The following is a 24,715-nucleotide window of genomic DNA, read 5'->3' on the forward strand; positions in this document are numbered from 1 at the left end:
TTTCTTTTAGGGTCCAGTGTGCTTTGAAGATGTCGCTGTTCGTTTCACGGACGAGGAGTGGGCGTTGCTGGATCCTGACCAGAGAGCTCTGCATAAGGATGTCATGGAGGAGAATTGTGGGATCGTGGCCTCTCTTGGTAAGGCTCCCTGTGGGATCGTCCTATCTGGCTGGAAATTCAAAAAATACCTCTGTGACGAACTGCATATATTTTCATACAGCTCAACAGCACCCCCTACCAACACCTGGGAACCAAACTCGAGGCACACGAAGAAGGGCTTCAGAAGATGATTTTAGGGTCTGGGGAGGTTCATATGGAAAGAGGCAGTCCTTGAGGCATTGTGGTCCTGAGCCGTTTAAGGCTTTATAGGTCAAAACCAGCACTTTGACTTGGGCCCAGAAACTATTTGGTAGCTAGTGCAGTAGTAGTAGTAGTAGTAGTAGTAGTAGTAATAATAATAATAATAATAATAATTTATTATTTATACCCCTCCCATCTGGCCGGGTTCCCCCAGCCACTCTGGGCGGCTTCCAACAAGACACTAAAATACAGAAATCCATCAAACATTAAAAGCTTCCCTAAACAGGGCTGCCTTGAGATGCCTTCTAAAGGTCTGGTAATTGTTGTTCTCTTTGACCTCTAGTGGGAGGGCATTCCACAGGGTGGGTGCCACTACCGAGAAGGCCCTCTGCCTGGTTCCCTGTAACTTGGCTTCTCGCAGCGAGGGAACCGCCAGAAGGCCCTCGGAGCTGGACCTCAGTGTCTGGGCAGAACGATGGGGGTGGAGACGCTCCTTCAGGTATACCGGACCGAGGCCGTTTAGGGCTTTAAAGGTCAACACCAACACTTTGAATTGTGCTCGGAAACGTACTGGGAGCCAATGTAGGTCTTTCAGGACCGGTCTTATGTGGTCTCGGCGGCCGCTCCCAGTCACCAGTCTAGCTGCCGCATTCTGGATTAGTTGTAGTTTCCGGGTCACCAGGATTGGTGTCATATGCTGAAACCTTCCTCCAGTGAGCAACCTGGCCACTGAATTCTGCAACAGCTGAAGTTTCTGATCCATCTGAAGGAGCGTCTTCACCGCCATCATTCTGCCCGGACACTGAGGTCCAGTGCCGAGGGCCTTCTGGCGGTTCGCTCGCTATGAGAAGCCTAGTTACAGGGAACCAGGCAGAGGGCCTTCTCGGTAGTGGCACCCACCCTGTGGAACACCCTCCCACTAGATCAGGCATCCCCAAACTTCAGCCCTCCAGATGTTTTGGACTACAATTCCCATCATCCCTGACCACTGGTCCTGTTAACTAGGGATCATGGGAGTTGTAGGCCAAAACATCTGGAGGGCCGCAGTTTGGGGATGCCTGCACTAGATGTTAAAGAGAAAAACAACTACCAGACTTTTAGAGGACATCTGAAGGCAGCCCTGTTTAGGGAAGCTTTTAATGTTTAATAAATTATTGTATTTTAATATTTCTGTTGGAAGCTGCCCAGAGTGGCTGGGGATACCCAGCCAGATGGGCGGGGTATAAATAATAAATTATTATTATGAGCATAACTGGGTGAGACCAACTCCACGATGTTCACCCACCCAGGTCTCAGTGATGCAAGACAGATCAGCCTCCTCATCCACAATCAAATCGTGGATGAGGGTGATTATATTCTGGGCGGACCTGGTGTTCAACAGCAGCAGTTGCAGACCTGAGGGCTGGCTGATACGACAACCCCAATTCCCTAGGTTGGAGGAGGGGCTGGCTCACACCAGAGTCACTAACTGCCTGGGCCGTGTGCCCCTTTCCTGGCCTGTCCCTCCTCCCAAGCCATACCTCCCCCTACCCAGAACTACTGTAATTGGGGCTCCCCCTGCTTCTCTCCTCCCAGACATACCCCACTATTGCAGCCCGATTTAAAAATACATTTAACTAGCATTATTCCATTAATTGGGGGCTCCATTTGTTCCTAGCTCTACTCCCTTTTTGTCTCCATTGCAGATTCTGAAGAATTGGAAATCAAGAACAAGGGGGAGCACAACAAAATCCCCAGGGAGGAGAAGCCACATAAACATTTGGTGAGTGGAGAGAGATTCAGTCAGAGCTCCCATTCCACTTCCCAGCAAAGAATTATCATTGGAAAGAAACCCTATCAGTGTGTGGAATGTGGAAAGAGCTTCAGTACGAGCTCCAATATCACTTCCCATCAGAGAATTCATACAGGGGAGAAACCCTATCAGTGTGTTGAATGTGGAAAGAGCTTCAGTCACAGCAACAATCTCACTTCCCATCAAAGAGTTCATACAGGGGAGAAACCCTATCAGTGTGTGGAATGTGGAAAGACCTTTAGGATGAGAGGCCATCTCACGTCCCACCAACTAATTCATACAGGAGAGAAACCCTATCAGTGTGTGGAATGTGGAAAGAGCTTCAGTACGAGCTCCCTTCTCACTTCCCATCAGAAAATTCATACAGGGGAGAAACCCTATCAGTGTGTGGAATGTGGAAAGAGCTTCAGGATGAGAGGCCATCTCACGTCCCACCAACTAATTCATACAGGCAAGAAACCCTATCAGTGTGTGGAATGTGGAAAGAGCTTCAGTACGAGCTCCCTTCTCACTTCCCATCAGAGAATTCATACAGGGGAGAAACCCTATCAGTGTTTGGAATGTGGAAAGAGCTTCAGGAAGAGCTGTGATCTCACTTCCCATCAGAGAATTCATACAGGGGAGAAACCCTATCAGTGTGTGGAATGTGGAAAGAGCTTCAGTCAGAGACCCCATCACCTCCCATCAACTAATTCATACAGGGGAGAAACCCTATCAGTGTGTGGAATGTGGAAAGAGCTTCAGTCAGAGACCCCATCTCACCTCCCATCAACTAATTCATACAGGCGAGAAACCCTATCAGTGTGTGGGATGTGGAAAGAGCTTCAGTACGAGCTCCCTTCTCACTTCCCATCAAAGAATTCATAGCGGGGAGAAACCCTATCAGTGTGTGGAATGTGGAAAGAGCTTCAGTCAGAGACCCCATCTCACCTCCCATCAACTAATTCATACAGGCGAGAAACCCTATCAGTGTGTGGAATGTGGAAAGAGCTTCAGTACGAGCTCCCTTCTCACTTCCCATCAAAGAATTCATAGCGGGGAGAAACCCTATCAGTGTGTGGAATGTGGAAAGAGCTTCAGTACGAGCTCCAATCTCACTTCCCATCGGAGAATTCATACAGGGGAGAAACCCTATCAGTGTGTGGAATGTGGAAAGAGCTTCAGTCACAGCCAAAATCTCACTTCCCATCGGAGAATTCATACAGGGGAGAAACCCTATCAGTGTGTGGAATATGGAAAGAGCTTCCATAAGAATCACCATCTCACTTCCCATCGAAGAATTCATACGGGAGAAGCCATTTAATTTATTGGATGTGGATAAAGCTTCAGGAAGAGCTCCTCTCTTGGTTCCCATCAAAGAATTCATACGCAGGGCGGAAAACCCCTCCATTATTCAGCTTTAGGTTCCAGGGAAAAACACACCTTTTTAACCAGGCCTTTGTCTGATTGACATCTAATGCCCTTATAAATTGGGGGGGGGGGCGTTACTGTTTTTTCATTGTTTATTTGGTTTCTCTATATTGTGATTTCATGTTGAATGTGCCCTGGGGTCAGCAAACTTTTTCAGCAGAAGGTCGGTCCACTTTCCCTCAGACCTTGTGGGGAGCCAGACTACAGTGGTACCTCTACTTACGAATAACTCTACTTACGAATGGAGCTCCGTCCGCCATCTTCGATGTGGTTTAGATAGGATTTTTTCTACTTACGAATTTTTAGATAGGGTTGCTTCTACTTACGATTTTTTTCTCCCAATGCATTCCTATGGGATTCGACTTACTTTTTTCGACTTACAAATGCGCGTTCGGAACGCATTAAATTCGTAAGTAGAGGTACCACTGTATTTTGGGGGGGGGGGGATGAACGAATTACTATACCCCACAAATAACCCAGAGATGCATTTTAAATAAAAGGACACATTCTACTCATGTAAAAACACACATCCCCGGACCGTCCGCAGGCCACATTTAGAAGGAGATTGGGCCGGATCTGACGCCTACGACTTTTTTTTAATGTTGTGATTTTTATGTTGAAACTGCCCTCAGGGTATAAGGCATAGGAGACAACTCTTAGGCTGAGAGGTCTTTGGCCCCCCAAATAAAATTTTAGCATGGCCACCCCACCCCCAGTTTCCCCCTTTCTATTGGCTTTTCTCCTTTTTTGGGAAAGCTTCCCACTCCAGCGAGGGTTATGAGGCTTTCTGCCTTTGAGGCAATATGACTCAATGCTTTACCTCCCGGAGCAGAGCTGCCACTTTGGGGGCCTTTTTGCACCCAAGGGGAGCTCACTTCAGGCACAGTGGTTCCTCTCAGGTCTCTCTGGCTTCCCTCCGAGGATGTTGGGGAACACGAAGCATCCATGGAGCCCCCCTGACTGCAAACACTGCAAAGAGACTCCCTGAAGAAAGTCACCAGCTCCCTCTTCCCCTTTGCGTGAAACCGGAAGTCCATATTTTGTGTTTTTATAGTGTGTTTGTATGTTGTGACCGCCCTGAGACCGGTGGGTATAGGGCGGAATACAAATTCAACCAGTTAATAAATCAGTAAATTCTAGGTTGCCTTCCTCTTCAGTAAATTCTAGGTTGCATTCCTCGTCACATGTTCCAGCTTGTCAATATCCTTATTATTTATTTAAAAAATTGTCCTGCCCTTCATCCAAAGATATCAGTAATGGTTCTTCATCATCCTGGGGCAAAGCGACAACTGGGAGCTGCAGGGTTCTGTCCTGGGCCCATTGTTGTTCTACTTCTTTATAAAAGAATTGGATGAAGGGATTCAGGGAGTGCTGATCAAATTTTCAGAATGCAAACTGGGAGGGGCAGCTAATGCCACAAAAGACAGAATTGGGATTCAAAATGACCTTAATGGATTGGAGAACTGGGCCCAAGCTTACAAAATGAATCTCAATAGGAAGAAAAGTAAAGTTTTGCACTTAGGAAGAACCAGTTGCACCAATATAAGACGGTGGTTTGATGGACAGCAGAGCTGGGGGGGGTGCAGTGCCTCACAATTCCACCAGAGGGCGGGGGCCTCTCTCTGATTGGCTACCCAGAGAAGGGGGGAGCCAGCACTTCTGGGGGGAGAATAAATGGAGCCGTTTCTGAGGGGATTTTTAGAAAGGGCTGGATTTGAGATTGGAGAGAGGGAAGGTTGAGAGAAGATGGGGATGAGGAGAGAGTTGGAGGGAGGGACAACTGGCTGTGATTTGAGAGCAATAAGTAATAAGTTAACTTCTACCTGAAATGACACATCTCCTGACCCAACATTCTTTCACCATCCTCTCTTGTGTAAATAAAACTTTCCTTGTCTGTTTATCTCCTGCCTGAGACTCCTTGGATCGAAGTTCCCCTCACAAAAGACGCCCCACGAAGTAGCCTGTGGTAAATCGCAGGCATATGTTCAGTTGGTGTACCCTGAGGTGGGTCGCCTATATTTAATTTGGTACAGTTATCAGGGAAACTCTGCTGCCTAGGGGACACCGGACTGACTAGCAGGACACGTGAAAAGGATTTCAGGGTCTTGGTGGACCACGAGCTCCACATGAGTCCACCATGTGATGCAGCAGCAAAAAAGGCAAATGTTCTTCTCAGCTGCATCCACAGAAGCCCATCATGTCCAGATCATAGCTGCCAAATTTTCCCTTTTCTCGCGAGGAAGCCTATTCAGCATGAGGGAATTTCCCTTAAAAAAAGGGATAACTTGGCAGCTATGGTCCAGATGAAGGGACTGTTAGCATACACGCAGAAGACCTGGGCCACCAAGCCCCCCCCCCCCGGTAAGCATCTGCAGGGTGTCTTCTCCCTCCGGTAGCCAACTGTAACACGATCCAGGCTCTCAGAGTCTGGACACGTTATCTGCAGAGTCCATTTCCAGCATGGGTTTCTGAAAAATAAGTCATGTCAGACTAATCTGATCTCATTTTTTGACAGAATTACAAGCCTGGTAGATAAAGGGAATGCTGTGGATGTAGCCTATCTTGATTTCAGCAAGGCCTATGACAAGGTGCCCCATGATATTCTAGTAAAGAAGCTGGTAAAATGTGGGCTAGGCAATGCTACCATTCAGTGGATTTGTAACTGGCTTACTGACCGAACCCAAAGGGTGCTCATCAATGGTTCCTCCTCATCCTGGAGAGTATTGACTAGTGGGGTGCCACAGGGTTCTGTCTTGGGCCCAGTCTTATTCAACATCTTTATCAATGACTTGGATGATGGGCTTGAGGGCATCCTGAGCAAGTTTGCAGATGACACCAAATTGGGGGGGGGGGTGGCTAATACCCCAGAGGACAGGATCACACTTCAAAATGACCTTAACAGATTAGACAACTGGGCCAAAGTAAACAAGATGAATTTTAACAAGGAGAAATGTAAAGTACTACACTTGGGCAAAAAAAAATGAAAGGCACAAATACAGGATGGGAGACACCTGGCTTGAGAGCAGTACATGTGAAAAGGATCTAGGAGTCATGGTAGACCACAAACTTGACATGAGTCAACGGTGTGATGTAGCAACTAAAAACAGCCAATGCAATTCTGGGCTGCATTAATAGGAGTATAGCATCTAGATCAAGGGAAGTAATAGTACCACTGTATTCTGCTCTGGTCAGACCTCACCTGGAGTACTGTGTCCAGTTCTGGGCACCACAGTTCAAGAAGGATACTGACAAGCTGGAACGTGTCCAGAGGAGGGCAACCAAAATGGTCAAGGCCTGGAAACAATGCCTTATGAGGAACGGCTTAGGGAGCTGGATATGTTTAGCCTGGAGAAGAGAAGGTTAAGGGGTGATATGATAGCCATGTTCAAATATATGAAAGGATGTCATATGGAGGAGGGAGAAAGGTTGTTTTCTGCTGCTCCAGAGAAGCGGACACGGAGCAATGGATTCAAACTACAGTACAAGAAAGAAGATTCCACCTAAACATTAGGAAGAACTTCCTGACAGTAAGAGCTGTTTGGCAGTGGAATTTGCTCCCAAAGAGTGTGGTGGTCTCCTTCTTTGGAGGTCTTTAAGCAGAGGCTTGACAGGCATATGTCAAGAATGCTTTGATTGTGTTTCCTGCTTAGCAGGTGGTTGGACTGGATGGCCCTTGTGGTCTCTTCCAACTCTGTTATTCTATGATTCTATCAGCATAGCAAACAACAGGCAATGTATTGGAGATAATGTTTATGCTAAGAGAATGACATTTTTCTTTGTTTTTTAGGGTCCCTTGTCCTTTGAAGAAGTAGCTGTTTGTGGGATCATGGACTCGCTTGGTAAGGCTCTCTGTTGGATCGCATGTGTTTTGAAATTCAATACATATCCCCAAGTGATGAACCTCCAATATCTTAAAGGAGCTCAACAGCACCACCTACAGCATCTGGGATTGTAACCCTTCCACAGCCTTGAATGAAGGGCTGTCTACTGTTTGGTCTGCGAATATTCTTCCTCCAGTTAGGCCTTTTAAAATCATGATCACCCTGGTCTGAAGTGATAAATGTGGACTGTGGAGTAGCTTCTGTCTATTTTTGGTTGAACAATGAGACAGCTGCCTTTGGAGATGGAGCAGATTCCATGAATGGGCCAAATAAAACCCATCCCAGGAATGAGCTAGGTTTTTCAAATCTCAGATTCTCATAAATACGTCCGTTAATGCCCATCAACAATGGCCTGTTGTAGTAAGACCTCCGATGTGAACTCCCTCCAGGTCTTCCTCTATCACACGCATTAATTAGCATTGTTCAATACTCTGAGGCTCCATTTCTTCCTGAGGCTTTAATCTCTTTTGCTGTTTGTTGCAGGTGGTGATGATTTGGAAATTAAGAACAAGGGAGACACAGTGGAGAGACAATCAAAATATTCAGAGGGTGGAGAGAGTTTTAGTCAGAGCTCTCATTCCATTTCCAATCATGGAAATCCTATTGGGAAGAAACCTTTCCAGTGCTTGGAATGTGGAAAGAGCTTCAGTCGCAACTCCCATCTCACTTCCCATCAGAGAATTCATACTGGGGAGAAACCATATCAGTGCTTGGAATGTGGAAAGAGCTTCAGTCAGAAAGAAAATCTCGCTTCCCATCAAAGAATTCATACTGGGGAGAAACCATATCAGTGCTTGGAATGTGGGAAGAGCTTTAATACAAGCACAAGCTTCCACAGACATCAAAATATTCACCGTGGGGAGAAACCCTACACGTGCCTGGAATGTGGAAAGAGATTCAGTCAGAACACTCACCTCACTTCCCATCGGAGAATTCACAGTGGGGAGGAACCATATCAGTGCTTAGAATGTGGAAAGAGCTTCACCTGGAAGGAAAGTTTCATTTCCCATCAAAGAATTCATACAGGGAATAAACCGTATCAGTGCTTGGAATGTGGAAAGAGCTTTAATACAAGCAAAACCTTTCATCAACATCAAAGTATTCACTGTGGGGAGAAACCATTTCAGTGTGAAGAGTGTGGAAAAAGTTTTAGACGAAAGGAAAATCTCACTTCCCATCAAAGAATTCATACAGGGGAGAAACCATATCAGTGCTTTGAATGTGGAAGGAGCTTCACCCATAAGGAAAGTCTCAATTCTCATCAAATAATTCATACAGGGGAGAAACCCTATCCGTGCTTGGAATGTGGAAAGAGCTTCAACCAGAGGGCCAATCTCACAGCCCATCAAAGAATTCATACAGGGGAGAAACCATATCAGTGCTCAGAATGTGGAAAGAGCTTCAGTAAAAGGGCCAATCTTACGGCCCATCAAAAAATTCATACAGGGGAGAAACCATATCAGTGCTCAGAATGTGGAAAGAGCTTCAGTCGGAACTCCCATCTCACTTCCCATCAAAGAACTCACAGTGAGGAGAATCATGTTGTTGTTGTTTAGTCGTTTAGTCGTGTCCGACTCTTCGTGACCCCATGGACCAGAGCACGCCAGGCACTCCTGTCTTTCACTGCCTCCCGCAGTTTGGTCAAACTCATGTTTGTAGCTTCGAGAACACGGTCCAACCATCTCATCCTCTGTCGTCCCCTTCTCCTAGTGCCCTCAATCTTTCCCAACATCAGGGTCTTTTCCAGGGAGTCTTCTCTTCTCATGAGGTGGCCAAAGTATTGGAGCCTCAGCTTCAGGATCTGTCCTTCCAGTGAGCACTCAGGGCTGATTTCCTTCAGAATGGATAGGTTTGATCTTCTTGCAGTCCATGGGACTCTCAAGAGTCTCCTCCAGCACCACAATTCAAAAGCATCAATTCTTCGGCAATCAGCCTTCTTGATGGTCCAGCTCTCACTTCCATACATCACTACTAGGAAAACCATAGCTTTAACTATATGGACCTTTGTTGGCAAGGTGATGTCTCTGCTTTTTAAGATGCTGTCTAGGTTTGTCATTGCTTTTCTCCAAAGAAGCAGGCGTCTTAATTTTATGACTGCTGTCACCATCTGCAGTGATCAAGGAGCCCAAGAAAGTAAAATCTCTCACTGCCTCCATTTCTTCCCCTTCTATTTGCAAGGAGGTGATGGGACCAGTGGCCATGATCTTGTTTTTTTTTTATGTTGAGCTTCAGATCATATTTTGCACTCCTCTTTCATAGAAGAATCATAGATTCACAGAATTGTAGAATTGGATGGGAACCAGTGTGGAACCAAAGGTGAGATAATTCTGGAAGGCCTGCAAATGCCATAGTGGTAGTTGTTTTGGTTGTTGTTTAAGTAATGAATTCACCTATGTATATGCAAATTGGCTTTGATGCTATGCTTATCCGTGGGCTCTTGACCTGAGTATTTGCTACCTATGCCCTCATTGGCCAGCTGGAGTAAAGGGAGGTTCTCTTACTGTCAGGAAGTTCTTCCTAATGTTTAGGTGAAATCTTCTTTCTTGTAGCTTGAATCCATTGCTCCGTGTCCGCTTCTCTGGAGCAGCAGAAAACAACCTTTCTCCCTCCTCTATATGACATCCTTTGATATATTTGAACATGGCTATCATATCACCCCTTAACCTTCTCTTCTCCAGGCTAAACATACCCAGCTCCCTAAGCCGTTCCTCATAAGGCATCGTTTCCAGGCCTTTGACCATTTTGGTTGCCCTCTTCTGGACACGTTCCAGCTTGTCAGTATCCTTCTTGAATTGTGGTGCCCAGAATTGGACACAGTACTCCAGGTGAGGTCTGACCAGAGCAGAATACAGTGGTACTATTACTTCCCTAGATCTAGATGCTATACTCCTATTGATGCAGCCCAGAATTGCATTGGCTTTTTTAGCTGCTGCATCACACTGCTGACTCATGTCAAGTCTGTGGTCTACCAAGACTCCTAGGTCCTTTTCACATGTACTGCTCTCAAGCCAGGTGTCACCCATCCTGTATTTGTGCCTTTCATTTTTTTTGCCCAAGTGTAGTACCTTACATTTCTCTTTGTTAAAATTCATCTTGTTTGCTTTGGCCCAGTTTTCCAATCTGTTAAGGTCATTTTGAAGTGTGATCCTGTCCTCTGGGGTATTAGCCACCCCCCCCCCCAATTTGGTGTCGTCTGCAAACTTGCTCAGGCTGCCCTCAAGCCCATCATCCAAGTCATTGATAAAGATGTTGAATAAGACTGGGCCCAATACAGAACCCTGTGGCACCCCACTAGTCAATACTCTCCAGGATGAGGAGGAGCCATTGATGAGCACCTTTTGGGTTCGTTCAGTCAGCCAGTTACAAATCCACTGAATGGTAGCATTGTCTAGCCCGCATTTTACCAGCTTCTTTACAAGAATATCATGGGGCACCTTGTCAAAGGCCTTGCTGAAATCAAGATAGGCTACATCCACAGCGTTCCCTTCATCTACCAGGCTTGTGACTCTGTCAAAAAATGAGATCATATTAGTCTGACATGACCTATTTTTCAGAAACCCATGCTGACTAAAACAAGGGTGGATTAGGGTAGGCAAGGCCATGGTGCTGCAGAGGATCCAGCTTATTTTATTGATGACTTGTTAATTATTTCATATGACTTATGCTGCATTTGTGATGTTATGTTCTATTGTTTGTAAGCCACTTTGGGATTTCTTTGAATGAAAAGCAGTATAGAAATACAATCAATCCATTCCAATCCAGTCCAATCTTCAGCCTGTTGGGCTGCTCAGGGAGATGGACAGTGTTTACAACCTTCCCCTTCCTCCCCTTCTGGGCTAAAGCTCCCCTTTCCTCCCTGTCTGAACAGGCAGAGGTCAAGGAGGGAGGAACTGTGCCTCCCCCTGCCCCTGCTGGGAGGCCTGAAAAGCCAAGAAAACGGATTATGTGGGGAGGAAAAGGAGAGATTCTTGGAGAAAGTGGGGGGAAAACAGCAGGTGGAGCAGCAGAGTGGGAGGGACAGAGGAACCAGGAAGAACAAAGAAAGAAAAATGGGAAATCCTTTCCAAAACGGACCATGGAGGTAGAACAGGTCAATGACCTGCAAATTGAGCTTTTATCTGATTTTGGATATAATAAGTTAGAATCTTGGGGAGGGCTGTGGAATGAAGGTATTTACTGCATGCAGTGCACTTAAAGAAAATGTGATGAAAATGATGTATAGATGGTATTTAACATCATCAAAACTTGATAAAATGTATAAGACAAGGTCTAACAAGTGTTGGAAATGCAAAGAAAAGGAAGGTATCTTTTACCATATGTGGTGGACTTGTAAAGAGGTAAAGGCTTTTTGGGAAATGATATATAACGAATTAAAGAAAATGTTTAAAAACACTGTTGTTAAAAAACCAGAAGCCTTTTTACTGGGTATAGTAGGTGAAGAGATACGAAAAAGGATAAAAGACTCTTCATGTATGCAATAGCAGCAGCAAGAATCCTCTTAGCCCAAAAATGGGAAATAACAAGAAGTACTAACGAAAGAAGAGGGGCATATGAAAATGATGAACTTTGTGGAACTGGTGAAGCTGATGGGATAAATCCGAAACCAGCATGATCAAGTACATCCAAAAATACTGAAGTAAATTTATACAATATTTGAAAGATCATTGTAAGAAAATAACAACACTAGTAGGGTTATCTGAAGACTTGTAATGAGAAAATTTTTTTACCTTTCTATATATATTAAAATTTTGATGTACTTAGTAATGAGTTATATTACAATTGGAAAATATATAAAAATGCTATGATATAAAGGTTAGTTTTGAAAGCCAAGAGGTGGGAGGGAAGGAAGTTGACAGGCTCTCAAGAGCCAAAGAAGCAAAGTGGATAATAATGATGTGATTATATATGTTTAAATGGGAAATTAATAAAAAATATTTTAAATAATAATAGAGCTTTCATCCGAATTTGTTTGCACCAAGTTTGCAAGGAGGTGACCGGTCTGATCCTGCGGGGCTATTCTTGTGCTCTGGCCTGGAAGGGTCCTTGGCTCCCAATCGCCCACCAGGCCCTGATGAGACCCAGACGTGCTGAGCTCCAGCAAGGAGGGCACCTTCTGCTCACACTCAAAAGGCCAGGACAAAACTATTTTTATAGATTGCAAATTATTCCTCCTTTCATTTTCCTTTCTTTTTCTAATGGTGTTGGTTCCTTAGTACACTTTCTAAAGAGAGAGCTTGATTCAGTCAGAACTGCCACCATCTTTTTTACAGTGTGCTTCCTCCCTTGGAATGCCACTGGGCTACTGGGCTGCCTTACCTGCAGGTCCAGGAGTTCCCAGGTAAGAGGAAGAATGGCCTGCTTTGTACCCCCTGAGTGAACAGTCTGTTTCTGTGGCCTGGGGAGGCATAAGAGAGGTAGATTTTCTTGGTTCTGTCTTCCCAGCCCACGTGCCAAGGGCAAGGGTTGCAACTGCTCTGTGGGGCACCAGGAAAGGCTCGAAGCGAATGTGGCAGACGGTGTTGGCATCACCCACCTTTGGGAGGAAACTGATATAAACCTTTGCATTTCAATCTCCCCCCTTTATAATGGATATGCATGCTAAATTCTGTCTTTTTCCATGATTTGTGATATACCTTTTTTTAGAAGAGACATTTTTTATGATACACTCCAATAAATGTTTTGCAATTTTACCCAGTGTCTTTATGGTAAACACTCCCGTGAGGCAAATATTTATATGGCACAGTCTGTGACCTTAGGAAAGCTGAGGCTCAGAGAGATGGATTTGCTCACAGCCCCCAAATGTCTTGGTCCGGTGGACCAAAAGTCAATTTCTCAGTAAAGGAGTGCTGAGTGAGAAATGTTTCTGTCCAGCTTTGATAGGTTTGAGGGCAAGGGAGAATTGCCACATGCTAGTAGGAATATCTCTTGCCAGAGGAGGAACTCTGCCTGCAAACCACTTCTGTGTGCACAGTCCTTCAGTCTTATCCAGCAGCCAGGGGAGCACATAGGTAAGCAGCCTGGAAAGAGCAGTGCAGCTGAATGGTGGAGATGGGGAACAGAAAGAGCCACAGGGAGAGGAGGAAGTGGGTTGTACTCGGTGCAGTTCTAAGCAATGCTGTCAATAGAAGGACTCACCACAATGCTGGTTCCCCCGGTCCTTAGAAACAGAATTGGGGAGAGAAGGGAAGTTTTATTGCTGCAGCAACATCTTTGCCACTAACGGAAGAATTGTTGTGTTGAATTTTGTCCAGTGGCTTTAAAAAGAGACTGCATTTTCAAATTTGTAGTTAAAACAGCAATTTAACATTAAATTTACTGTCTAATGAGGCCATTGATCCATAAAATGAAATCAATAAAACAGTACAAAATGAAAATGTGATTTTTTTTTCTCACCTGGGCTGATGATAGTTATGGTTTGGCTGGGGGCTCAGGGTCCTCTTCCACATCGGAGCGCTTCCGTGACTGCGGCCCAGTCGCGGACGCTCCGATGCCTTCCAGGAGGCCAGGCCTTCGCTCCGATGCCTCCCAGAGGCCGGGCCTTTGCTCCGGGCGCTTACAAAGCCATGGGAGCACTTTCATGGCTGCAGCCCTGTTGCGGACGCTCCAATGCCTCCACGAAGGCCCAGCCTCCCGGAAGGCATTGGAGCGTCCGCGACTGGGCCGCAGCCACGGAAGCGCTCCGATGCCTCAGCGGAGGCTGGGCCTTCGCCACAGGCCTTTACGGAGGCATCAGAGTGTCCGCGACTTGGCTGCAGCCATGAAAGTGCTCCAATGCCTCCGCGGAGGCCAGGCCTTCGACCTGGGCCTTCACAGAGGCATTGGAGCGTCCGCGACTAGGTCGCAGTTGCAGAAGCGCTCCCATGGCTCCACAGAGGCCGGGCCTTCGCCCCAGGCCTTCGCGGAGCCATGGGAGCGCTTCCGCAACTGCGGCCCAGTCACAGACGGTCTGATGCCTTCACAGAGGCCAGACCTTCGCTCTGATGCCTCTGTGGAGGCCGGGCCTTCATGGAGCCATGGGAGCGCCTCTGCAGCTGCGACCCAGTCTTCAGGCCTTTGCGGAGGCCTCCGTAGGCCTCAGACACCTCGGGTTACTTACTTCTGGGTTACAGTCATTCGTAAACCGAGGTTCCTCTGTATATATAAACCACTTGCTTGGTTCTTCCTTGATGGCCAGTGCGATTATTTCATAAAAAGCATGCATAAGTGTTATAAGAATTTTAAGGTCTCTCTCTCTCTCTAGTCTATATATATAAAAATGTAGAAGGGCCATGTTTGTTATAGTCCACTTTTCTTGCAAACCGCTTGACCGATTCTGCTCAAATTTGGATACAGCATTCCTTGCCAATACGAGACTGTTTGCAGAACCTTAGATTGTTAAGATCCCACCCCCAACACACCTTAAAACGTGATTTTCTCTTTAAAAAAGGCAAAGTATACCGCCCTCCAGTGGACATCAAAGGAACAGACGGAAAATATTGCCATAATCCCGCCCACTCCTCTTCCTCCTCCTCCTCCTAGGCCGAAGCCTTTACAGACTAGGCTGAATGGAATTGCAGACTTTCATCCTGCCATGTGTTATAGTTTCATTTGATTATTCTGAAAAAAAATCACGCCACCTTTTCCCATGGGTGCTGGGTGGATTCCTGCAACAGTCTTAACAATTTATGTATTCAATAAACATTGGTCACGTGTTATTAAAGGAATATGGATTGTGTTCCCCCACCTTCTTGATTTCCCCAGGCAAACAATATTTAAGATACTTAAATTGTGGTGCCCAGAATTGAACAAAGTATTCTAGGTGGGGTCTGACCAAGGCAGAATAAAGTGGTACTATTCCTGCCCTTGATCTGACCCTGCCTTCTGCCACATTGGCCTCCGCTCCCCATTTAGTGTCATCTGCAAATGTGATGAGCATCCCCTCAGTTCCTTCATCCAAGTCATTTATAAAGACGTTGAACAAGAACGAGCCCAGGAGAGAACCCTGCAGCACCCCTCTTGTCACTTTCCCCCAGGATGAGGAGGAACCTTTGGCTTTGGTCAGTCAAATCCACCTAACAGTTACCTCATTCAGCCCACATTTTACCAGATTACTCACATAAATATTATGGGGGACTTTGTCAAAAGCCTTACTGAAATCAAGATGTACTATTTCCACAGCAGTCCCCGATCAACAAAGGTTGTAACTCCATTAAAAAGGGGGGGGGAGATTTATCTGGCTTGGCTTGTTTTTGAGAAAGCCATGCTTTCATCCTGTATGTTGTGATATCTTCAGATGAAGGGCACATAAATTTAAAAAAATGATAATAAATAAGGATATTGACAAGCTGGAACATGGGCAAAGGAAGGCAATTTATGTATTTATTTAATTTGTTTACCACCTGAGCCAGTGGTGCCGACTTGAATAAAATATTGGTGGGGGCCAGGTAATTCCCACCATGCACAATCAATCACATGATGCATGCACGCCATTGAAAAGGCGATACCTATCAACAGGGGGTGGTTCCCTCAAATATTTTATTGGGGGGGACAAAGATCCCTCAGCCTCTAAGAGTTGGCTCCTATTCCCTACACCCACAGGTCTCACAACTGTTTCAATATAAAAACACAAAATACACATTTGTAACCCACCTCCTCACCACATTTTAAAAGGGCATTAGATGTTAATCAGCCAAACGCCTGGTTAAAAAGGTGGGTATTTGCCTGGCTCCTAAAGCTGTATAATGGTTGTTCCAACCTCTATATGGATTCTTTGATGGGAAGTGAGATTGTGGCTCGTACCGAAGCTCTTTCCACATTCCATACACTGATAGGGTTTCTCTCCTGTATGAATTCTTTGATGGGAAGTGAGATTGGAGTATTCAGTGAAGCTCTTTCCACATTCGACACACTGATAGGGTTTCTCTCCTGTATGAATTCTTCGATGGGAAGTGAGATGGGAGCTATTAGTGAAGCTCTTTCCACATTCCACACACTGATAGGGTTTCTCTCCTGTATGAATTCTTTGATGGGCAGTGAGATCGGACCTATTAGTGAAGCTCTTTCCACATTCCTTGCACTGATAGGGTTTCTCTCCTGTATGAATTCTTTGATGAGAAGTGAGAGAGGAGCTCCTAGTGAAGCTCTTTCCACATTCCACACACTGATGGGGTTTCTCCCCTGTATGAATTCTTTTATGGGAAGCGAGACTTTGGCCCTGATTGAAGCTCTTTCCACATTCCACACACTGATAGGGTTTCTCCCCTGTATGAATTCTTTGATGGGAAGTGAGACTGGCGCTCTGACTGAAGCTCTTTCCACATTCCACGCACTGATAGGGTTTCTCCCCTGTATGAATTCTTTGATGAGAAATGAGACCATGGCTCTGACTGAAGCTCTTTCCACATTCCATGCACTGATAGGGTTTCTCCCCTGTATGAATTCTTTGATGGGAAGTAAGATTTCGGCTGTCACTGAAGCTCTTTCCACATTCCATGCACTGATAAGGTTTCTCCTCTGTATGAATTCTTTGATGGGAAGTGAGAGAGGAGATCTGACGGAAGCTCTTTCCACATTCCACACACAGATAGGGTTTCTTTCCAATGAGAATTCTTTGTTGGGAAGTGGAATGGGAGCCCTGACTGTTGCTCTCGCCACTCTCCAAATTTTTGCGTGGCTTCTCTCTGGGGATTTTGTCATGTTCACCCTTGTTCTCGATATCCAATTCATCGCAGTCTGCAATGGAGACAAAAAGGGATTAGAGCCTCAAGAACAAATGCAGAGGAACTGAAGGGAATTGGGCGTGTGTTAATTACCATTGTTGTTTGTCATTAACCAACATATTATTATAAAAAAATTCCTTCAGTAGCACCTTAAAGACCAACTAAGTTTTTATTTTGGTATGAGCTTTCGTGTGCATGCACACTTCTTCAGATACAGTGAAATGGAAGTTTCCAGGCACTTATGTAGAGAAGGGGTGGGGAGGGGTGGGGATGGGGAGGGGGGATCACTCAGAAGGGTGGTGGAAATGGGTGATTGACTGACTGATAGCTGTTGATGACCGCAAACGACTGCAAATGGTTTTGCATGAAAAAGCAAGGGTTGAGATGGCTGAAGATCGCTTATCATGTATAATGAGATAAGAACCCGATATCTCTGTTCAAACCAGGTCCCTCCATGGTTTTGAGCTTGGTGATAAGTTGCAATTCAGCAACTTCTCTTTCCAGTCTATTTCTGAAATTCTTTTGTAGTAAGACAGCTACTTTGAGATCTTGTATAGAATGTCCTGGGAGATTGAAGTGTTCTCCTACTGGTTTTTCTGTCTTCTGGTTCCTGATGTCAGATTTATGTCCATTTATCCTTTGGCGTAGGGTTTGGCCTGTTTGTCCAATATAGAGAGCTGAAGGGCACTGTTGGCATTTGATGGCATACACAATGTTGCTTTTTCATGCAAAACCATTTGCAGTCGTTTGCGGTCATCAACAGCTATCAGTCAGTCAATCACCCATTTCCACCACCCTTCTGAGTGATCCCCCCTCCCCATCCCCACCCCTCCCCACCCCTTCTCTACATAAGTGCCTGGAAACTTCCATTTCACTGTATCTGAAGAAGTGTGCATGCACACGAAAGCTCATACCAAAATAAAAACTTAGTTGGTCTTTAAGGTGCTACTGAAGGAATTTTTTTATTTTACTTCGATCCAGACCAACACGGCTACCTACCTGTAACCACAACATATTATTAGATTCTGATGGATGGTTGAATGCTGCTTTGTTTGATAGTGGCACCCACCCTGTGGAATGCCGTCCCACTAGAGGTCAAAGAGAACAACAATTACCAGACCTTTAGAAGGCATCTCAAGGCAGCCCTGTTTAGGGAAGCCTTTAATGTTTGATGGATTTCTGTATTTTAGTGTTTTGTTGGAAGCCACCCAGAGTGGCTGGGGGAACCCGGCCAGATGGGCAGGGTATAAATAATAAATTATTATTATTGATATACAGTAGTGGCCAAAATTGTGGAAGTCTTTTGAAAAAAGTGTATTTCACAGGTTTGCTGTCTCAAATTACCACATCTTTTGGAGTAATACCATAAAATTATATACTAATTGTAAGGGTGTTGTTGAGGCTGCTCTTGAGTAAAGACGCCCAAGTCTGCTCTGTCTTTAAGAGTTTTATTGTGCATAGTATTTACAGTGCAGAGATAGCAGAAAACATGACCTCTCAGTCACTCGCAGAATCCGGGAGTGGACGTTTCCGGCTATGGGACCAGCATAAGAGTTTCGGCACCCCGAAACACCTCCTCCCGACCTTACATTTGGTGGTGCGCCTTAATTCGGGTGCCGGAAGGGGCTGCCTGCTCCCCTCTACCTTTTTTAAAAAATAATTTTTATTAATTTTACATAATAAAGACATACAGAACATATTCTCCCTTCTTCTCTCCCTCCCTCCACGAGCCTCCTTCTGCCACAAGAGAGTCTCATGAAAAGTGAGCAGTCGAAGGTAGTCCATTTTGTAGTTGAGTTCCTCCCCACCTCACTCCTCCCCCCCTGCCACCAGAGGCTCCAGGATGGTAAGGAAAGGTAAAGGCGGATGTCCACCCAGCTAGTTTTCCATAATTACATTAAAATCTAAAAAGGAAAAAAAAGGAAAAGAAAAGAAAAGAAGCAAAAAGAAGAAAAAAAGCAAAGAAACAAGCAAACAAATAGCTCTTATTTTAGATCCCTTAGTATTATCTTAGTGACTTCCTCATATCCCCTCTTCCTGGTTTTCGTGATTTCTATTTACTAATCATAGCAGATTTCTTCATTCCAATTTCAATTCTTATTCTTAAAGCACACATTCCAATATCTATGCCTAATGCCTAAACTTATCTCTTTCCTGTCTTTACATATTTCCCACTTTCCTCCTGTCCACCCTCCACAGGCCTCCTCCTGCCATGAGAGAGTCCCATGAGAGGTGGGCAGCCAGAAGTGGTCCATTTTGAGTTTCTCCCCCCCTCCCCCCCAGCCACAGGAGGCTCCAGGATAACAAGGAGAGGTGGATGTGGTTGTCCACCCAACCACCTATCTAAACATACAATTTCTATTTTATTAACCTAAAAACCATTTTTACACTTCATAAGTCTAATTCCACAAAATAATCATGTTTTCTATTCCCAAGCCATTTTCCCCCCTCCCCAACAAGAAATATCAAATACTTATTCAACTCTCTAAACTCAAATATCTTCACCTTATTTTTTCTAAATACCTCCTCCTCTCCCCTGGATTCTTTCCCCCATTCGGTACAGCAATTCCATTATCCGGCCAAGATTTCAAAACCGTTTTCCAACCTGCTTTTAATACAATTTTAGAATTTGTCTCATCCCACCCCCATTCTTTCCCGTTTTAAAGTCCAAGTCTTTATCCTCCCCTCCTTTTGCCCATAGCTGCCAAGTTTTCCCTTTTCTCGCGAGGAAGCCTATTCAGCATAATGGAAAATCCCTTAAAAAAAGGGATAACTTGGCAGCTATGCTTCTGTCTCTCCCACCCCTCCATCTCACTCCCTTGCCCAGTTGCATTTTCCCAATCTTTCCAATTTCCCTCTAAAATCAGTTCCCGTTCTTGATGATCCATTTCTGCAATAATCAGTTTCACAAATGTTTCTTGATAATTCTTCTCTTCATGTTGAGGTCTTTCTTCTTCTTTTTCTTTGTTTTGTTGGACATCGTCTGAAGCTTGTTTTTCAGGTTCACTTTCATTTTAAAAAGTGTCATTTGATTCCTGTACTTGGTCCGAAATACTTGCAAACAGTCTACTGATCTGTTGCTGCCCCTTTAAGAGATCTCCCAGTAATTTCAACACAGTCTGTTGGAAAGCAGATGTTCCGGATGTTGACATTCTTTCCAACTCAAGGGCAGAGTGGAGATTAGAGGACAAAGAACAATGGAGTTTCAATCCTCAAAAACAGTAGAATCCATCTTGGCTAAAACCATTTCCATAATCCTTAAACCAATTCAGTTTTTTCACATGTCATTTAGCCTCAGTTTCAAACTTTTATTGACAGCTGTCAAAATTTCTTCTCGGTTTTTCCTTACTGCTCCTCATAGGGTGCTGGCTCCAGGGTTGAGAAGGGGTTTCCCCCCTCAAATCTCCTTCTTTTGCAGGGCTTTTCCCTTTTTTTAATAGAGAAGTCTACACCCTGCTTGTAGGGGTAGAATAAAGGTCTTTGGGGTTTTAATATTACGCAACTTTCTTTCGGCTTTAGGACATTTTACTGCTTCCTAAGCCGACAGTAGGAAGAGATCGACTCCCGTTTTTGAAACCTCTTCCCGTGGTCTGAATTGACCAAATAGAGATCAATAAATCCAATTACTCACAATCTGACGAGATTTTCACCAATTTTAACTTTGGGAGAATCTATCGCTCTCCGCCTCCGGCTTGAAGCTTCGCTCCTCCAGGGTAACGCTGGTGCTCAAAATGGCCCCTGCGACTACCACCCTTCTCCTCCAGCACTCTTATTAGAGCTTACCGGCGAGTCGGGAAATCGCGCAACGGGACACCGCTGAGCTGCTTCGTCCCCAGAACGCACTATCTGGGGCTCTAACGGGGCGACGCGACACTTTCGCGATCTCCCCCCCCCTTGAGGAGCCAGGTTGCCTCAGAGCTCGAGGCAAACCCTACCGGTTGGCGCTGGCGATAGACCGGAAGTCCGCCCCCCTTGACCTTTTGGTCCTGGCGGCGCAGGGGCTCTCCAACATCGCTGAGCCTTGAGACCTCCATCCCACTCACTTCCTGATTCCCCTCACCTGACCCAATACTGCTGCTCTCACTGGGTGTAGTGCTGGTCAGCAAGAAGGGAGGAGGCTCCTGTAGGAAGGCCCCCTGATACTAATGGAAAGGTAATTTAATCAATAATGTAAAGTGTAAGGATCGTGGGGTGGTTGCTCACGAGTAACCACGCAGGACTCCAAACCTGGTTATTTACAGGTTTATTGTGCATACTATGTACAGCGAAGAGCAAACAGTTTAATGACTGCCTTAGTCACTAGCAGAATCTGGGAGTGCCCCTTTAAGGTTTCTACCCCAGCGTAACCCGATCTGCTGCCTCCCTCCTCCCACGGACCCTGTGGATGCCCCCTGACATCAAGTAACAAAGTTTGTTGAGTTATCTGTATTCTATCAAAACTTATAGCCAAATAACCAGCAAAAGGAAGCACAACTTGCTTAGGTTGACTTTTGTCAGTGTGTTATGTGATTGCATCAAGTTGGTTGGTTGTTTTTGTGTTCTTTCATTTAGTCTGTTTGAGAACATAATAAAATTATAGAAGTGGCACAAAGAGTTGACTGGTCACCCAGGAAGCGATGTAAAATTGTAGTATTAAGTGAACAAGGCTACAGTTATGAAGAAATTAGAAGAAAGATTTGGGGGAAACTTAACCAAAGCTGGCCTTTCTATATTTTTGAAGAGGTATAAGTAAACTCAGTCACTACAAAATCAGACTGGTCAAGGCAGGAAAAGGTGCACAAGGGCAAGTGATGATCGAAGGATGGAGAGACTCTCCCTACACGACAGAAGAAAATCACCTGGGTGTATACAAGGTGACATGGCGCAGTGTAATGTGAAGTTGAGTGCAAGGACTGGTCTAAATGCTAGAATTCCAAAGAAAAAGCCATAGTTATCTCTCAAGCAAAGGTTGAAAAGATTAAACCCATGTTAACAGGAAGCGAAAGGAAAGTCCGATGCTGTAAAGAAAAATATTGCATAGGAACCTGGAATGTAAGAACCATGAATGGAGGTAAGCTGGATGTGGTCAAAAATGAGATGACAAGAATAAATATCGACATCCTGGGCATCAGTGAACTAAAATGGAAGGGAATGGGCGAATTCAGTTCGGGTGACTATCATATCTACTATGGGCAAGAATCCTGTAGTAGAAATGGAGTGGCCCTCATAGTCAACAAAAGAGTGGCAAAAGCTGTAATGGGATGCAATCTCAAAAATGACAGAATGATCTCGATACGAATCCAAGGCAGACCTTTTAACATCACAGTAATCCAAGTTTATGCACCAACTACCGGAGCTGAAGAAAGTGAAATAGACCAATTCTATGAAGACCTACAACACCTTCTAGAAATGACACCAAAGAAGGATGTTCTTCTCATTACAGGGGATTGGAATGCTAAAGTAGGGAATCAAGAGATAAAAGGAACAACTGGCAAGTTTGGCCTTGGAGTTCAAAATGAAGCAGGGCAAAGGCTAATAGAGTTCTGTCAAGAGAACAAGCTGGTCATCACAAACACTCTCTTCCAACAACACAAGAGACGACTCTACACATGGATATCACCAAATGGGCAGCATCGAAATCAGATTGATTATATTCTCTGCAGCCAAAGATGGAGAAGCTCTATACAATCAGCAAAAACAAGACCTGGAGCTGACTGTAACTCAGATCATCAGCTTCTTATAGCAAAATTCCAGCTTAAACTGAAGAAAGTAGGAAAAACCACTGGGCCAGTAAGATACAATCTGAATCAAATCCCTTATGAATACACAGTGGAAGTGAGGAACAGGTTTAAGGATTTAGATTTAGTGGACAGAGTGCCTGAAGAACTATGGATGGAGGCTCGTAACATTATACAGGAGGCAGCAACGAAAACCATCCCAAGGAAAAGGAAATGCAAGAAAGCAAAATGGCTGTCCAACGAGGCCTTACAAATAGCGGAGGAGAGGAGGCAAGCAAAATGCAAGGGAGATAGGGAAAGATACAGGAAACTGAATGCAGATTTCCAAAAAACAGCAAGGAGAGACAAGAGGGTCTTCTTAAATGAGCAATGCAAAGAAATAGAGGAAAACAATAGAATGGGGAAAACCAGAGATCTGTTCAAGAAAATTGGAGACATGAAAGGAACATTTCGTACAAAGATTACCATAATCAAGGACAAAAGTGGTAAGGACCTAACAGAAGCAGAAGACATCAAGAAGAGGTGGCAAGAATACACAGAGGAATTATACCAGAAAGATATGGAGGTCTCGTACACCCCAGGTAGTGTGGTTGCTGACCTTGAGCCAGACATCTTGGAGAGTGAAGTCAAATGGGCCTTAGAAAGCACTGCTAATAACAAGGCCAGTGGAAGTGATGATATTCCAGCTGAACTATTTAAAATTTTAAAAGATGATGCTGTTAAGGTGCTACACCCAATATACCAGCAAGTTTGGAAAACTCAGCAATGGCCAGAGGATTGGAGAAGATCAGTCTACATCCCAATTCCAAAGAAGGGCAGTGCCAAAGAATGCTCCAACTACCGCACAATTGCGCTCATTTCACACGCTAGCAAGGTTATGCTTAAAATTCTACAAGGCAGGCTTAGGCAGTATGTGGACCGAGAACTCCCAGAAGTGCAAGCTGGATTTCGAAAGGGCAGAGGAACCAGAGACCAAATAGCAAACATGCGCTGGATTATGGAGAAAGCTAGAGAGTTCCAGAAAAACGTCTACTTCTGCTTCATTGACTATGCAAAAGCCTTTGACTGTGTTGACCACAGCAAACTATAGCAAGTTCTTAAAGAAATGGGAGTGCCTGATCACCTCATCTGTCTCCTGAGAAATCTATGTGGGACAAGAAGCTACAGTTAGAACTGGATATGGAACAACTGAGTGGTTCAAAATTGGGAAAGGAGTACGACAAGGTTGTATATTGTCTTCCTGCTTATTTAACTTATATGCAGAATTCATCATGCGAAAGGCTGGACTAGATGAATCCCAAGCCGGAATTAAGATTGCCGGAAGAAATATCAACAACCTCAGATATGCAGATGACACAACCTTGATGGCAGAAAGCGAGGAGGAATTAAAGAACCTTTTAATGAGGGTGAAAGAGGAGAGCGCAAAATATGGTCTGAAGCTCAACATCAAAAAAACCAAGATCATGGCCACTGGTCCCATCACCTCCTGGCAAATAGAAGGGGAAGAAATGGAGGCAGTGAGAGATTTTACCTTCTTGGGCTCCTTGATCACTGCAGATGGTGACAGAAGTCACGAAATTAAAAGACGCCTGCTTCTTGGGAGAAAAGCAATGACAAACCTAGACAGCATCTTAAAAAGCAGAGACATCACCTTGCCGACAAAGGTCCGTATAGTTAAAGCTATGGTTTTCCCAGTAGTGATGTATGGAAGTGAGAGCTGGACCATAAAGAAGGCTGATCGCCGAAGAATTGATGCTTTTGAATTATGGTGCTGGAGGAGACTCTTGAGAGTCCCATGGACTGCAAGAAGATCAAACCTCTCCATTCTGAAGGAAATCAGCCCTGAGTGCTCCCTGGAAGGACAGATCGTGAAGCTGAGGCTCCAATACTTTGGCCACCTCATGAGAAGAGAAGAATC

General features: G+C 44.9%; 6 protein-coding genes across 7 annotated transcripts in view; 4 read left to right on the forward strand and 2 right to left on the reverse strand.

Moving 5' to 3' along the window:
* The window catches only part of LOC148686099 (uncharacterized), a 580,325-nt gene that overhangs the window by 364,502 nt on the left and 191,108 nt on the right, over positions 1–24,715 (forward strand). The window lies entirely within an intron of this gene.
* Positions 1–24,715, reverse strand: part of LOC132592076 (uncharacterized) — an 80,990-nt gene that overhangs the window by 14,695 nt on the left and 41,580 nt on the right. The window contains exon 9 of the mRNA XM_088668974.1: positions 16,123–16,872. Within this exon, the coding sequence (XP_088525100.1) occupies positions 16,123–16,872 (750 nt within the window). The remainder of the gene's footprint in view (positions 1–16,122; positions 16,873–24,715) is intronic.
* LOC118085605 (zinc finger and SCAN domain-containing protein 31) overlaps positions 1–24,715 on the reverse strand; it is a 43,191-nt gene that overhangs the window by 12,551 nt on the left and 5,925 nt on the right. Inside the window, exon 5 of one of the 2 annotated variants that reach the window (XM_060274176.2) lies at positions 18,515–18,724. The exons of the other annotated variant lie outside the window; for it this stretch is intronic. The gene's annotated coding sequence lies outside the window, so the exon portion shown is untranslated. Of the gene's footprint in view, positions 1–18,514; positions 18,725–24,715 lie in introns of those variants that run through there. 2 annotated transcript variants of the gene reach the window in all.
* Positions 1–24,715, forward strand: part of LOC118078417 (uncharacterized) — a 295,133-nt gene that overhangs the window by 8,794 nt on the left and 261,624 nt on the right. The gene's annotated exons all lie outside the window — the stretch shown is intronic.
* LOC148686104 (uncharacterized) lies at positions 2,534–4,923 on the forward strand (the record flags this gene model as incomplete). Its single annotated transcript, XM_088668512.1, has 1 exon — positions 2,534–4,923. A coding segment is annotated over one exon (861 nt), but the record flags the coding sequence as incomplete, so codon positions are not given.
* Positions 7,850–11,863, forward strand: LOC148686105 (uncharacterized; the record flags this gene model as incomplete). Its single annotated transcript, XM_088668513.1, has 1 exon — positions 7,850–11,863. A coding segment is annotated over one exon (1,089 nt), but the record flags the coding sequence as incomplete, so codon positions are not given.

Source organism: Zootoca vivipara, chromosome 4 (genome assembly GCF_965207765.1).
Source record: "Zootoca vivipara chromosome 4, rZooViv2.hap1.1, whole genome shotgun sequence".
In the NCBI taxonomy this organism is placed as follows: domain Eukaryota; kingdom Metazoa; phylum Chordata; class Lepidosauria; order Squamata; family Lacertidae; genus Zootoca; species Zootoca vivipara.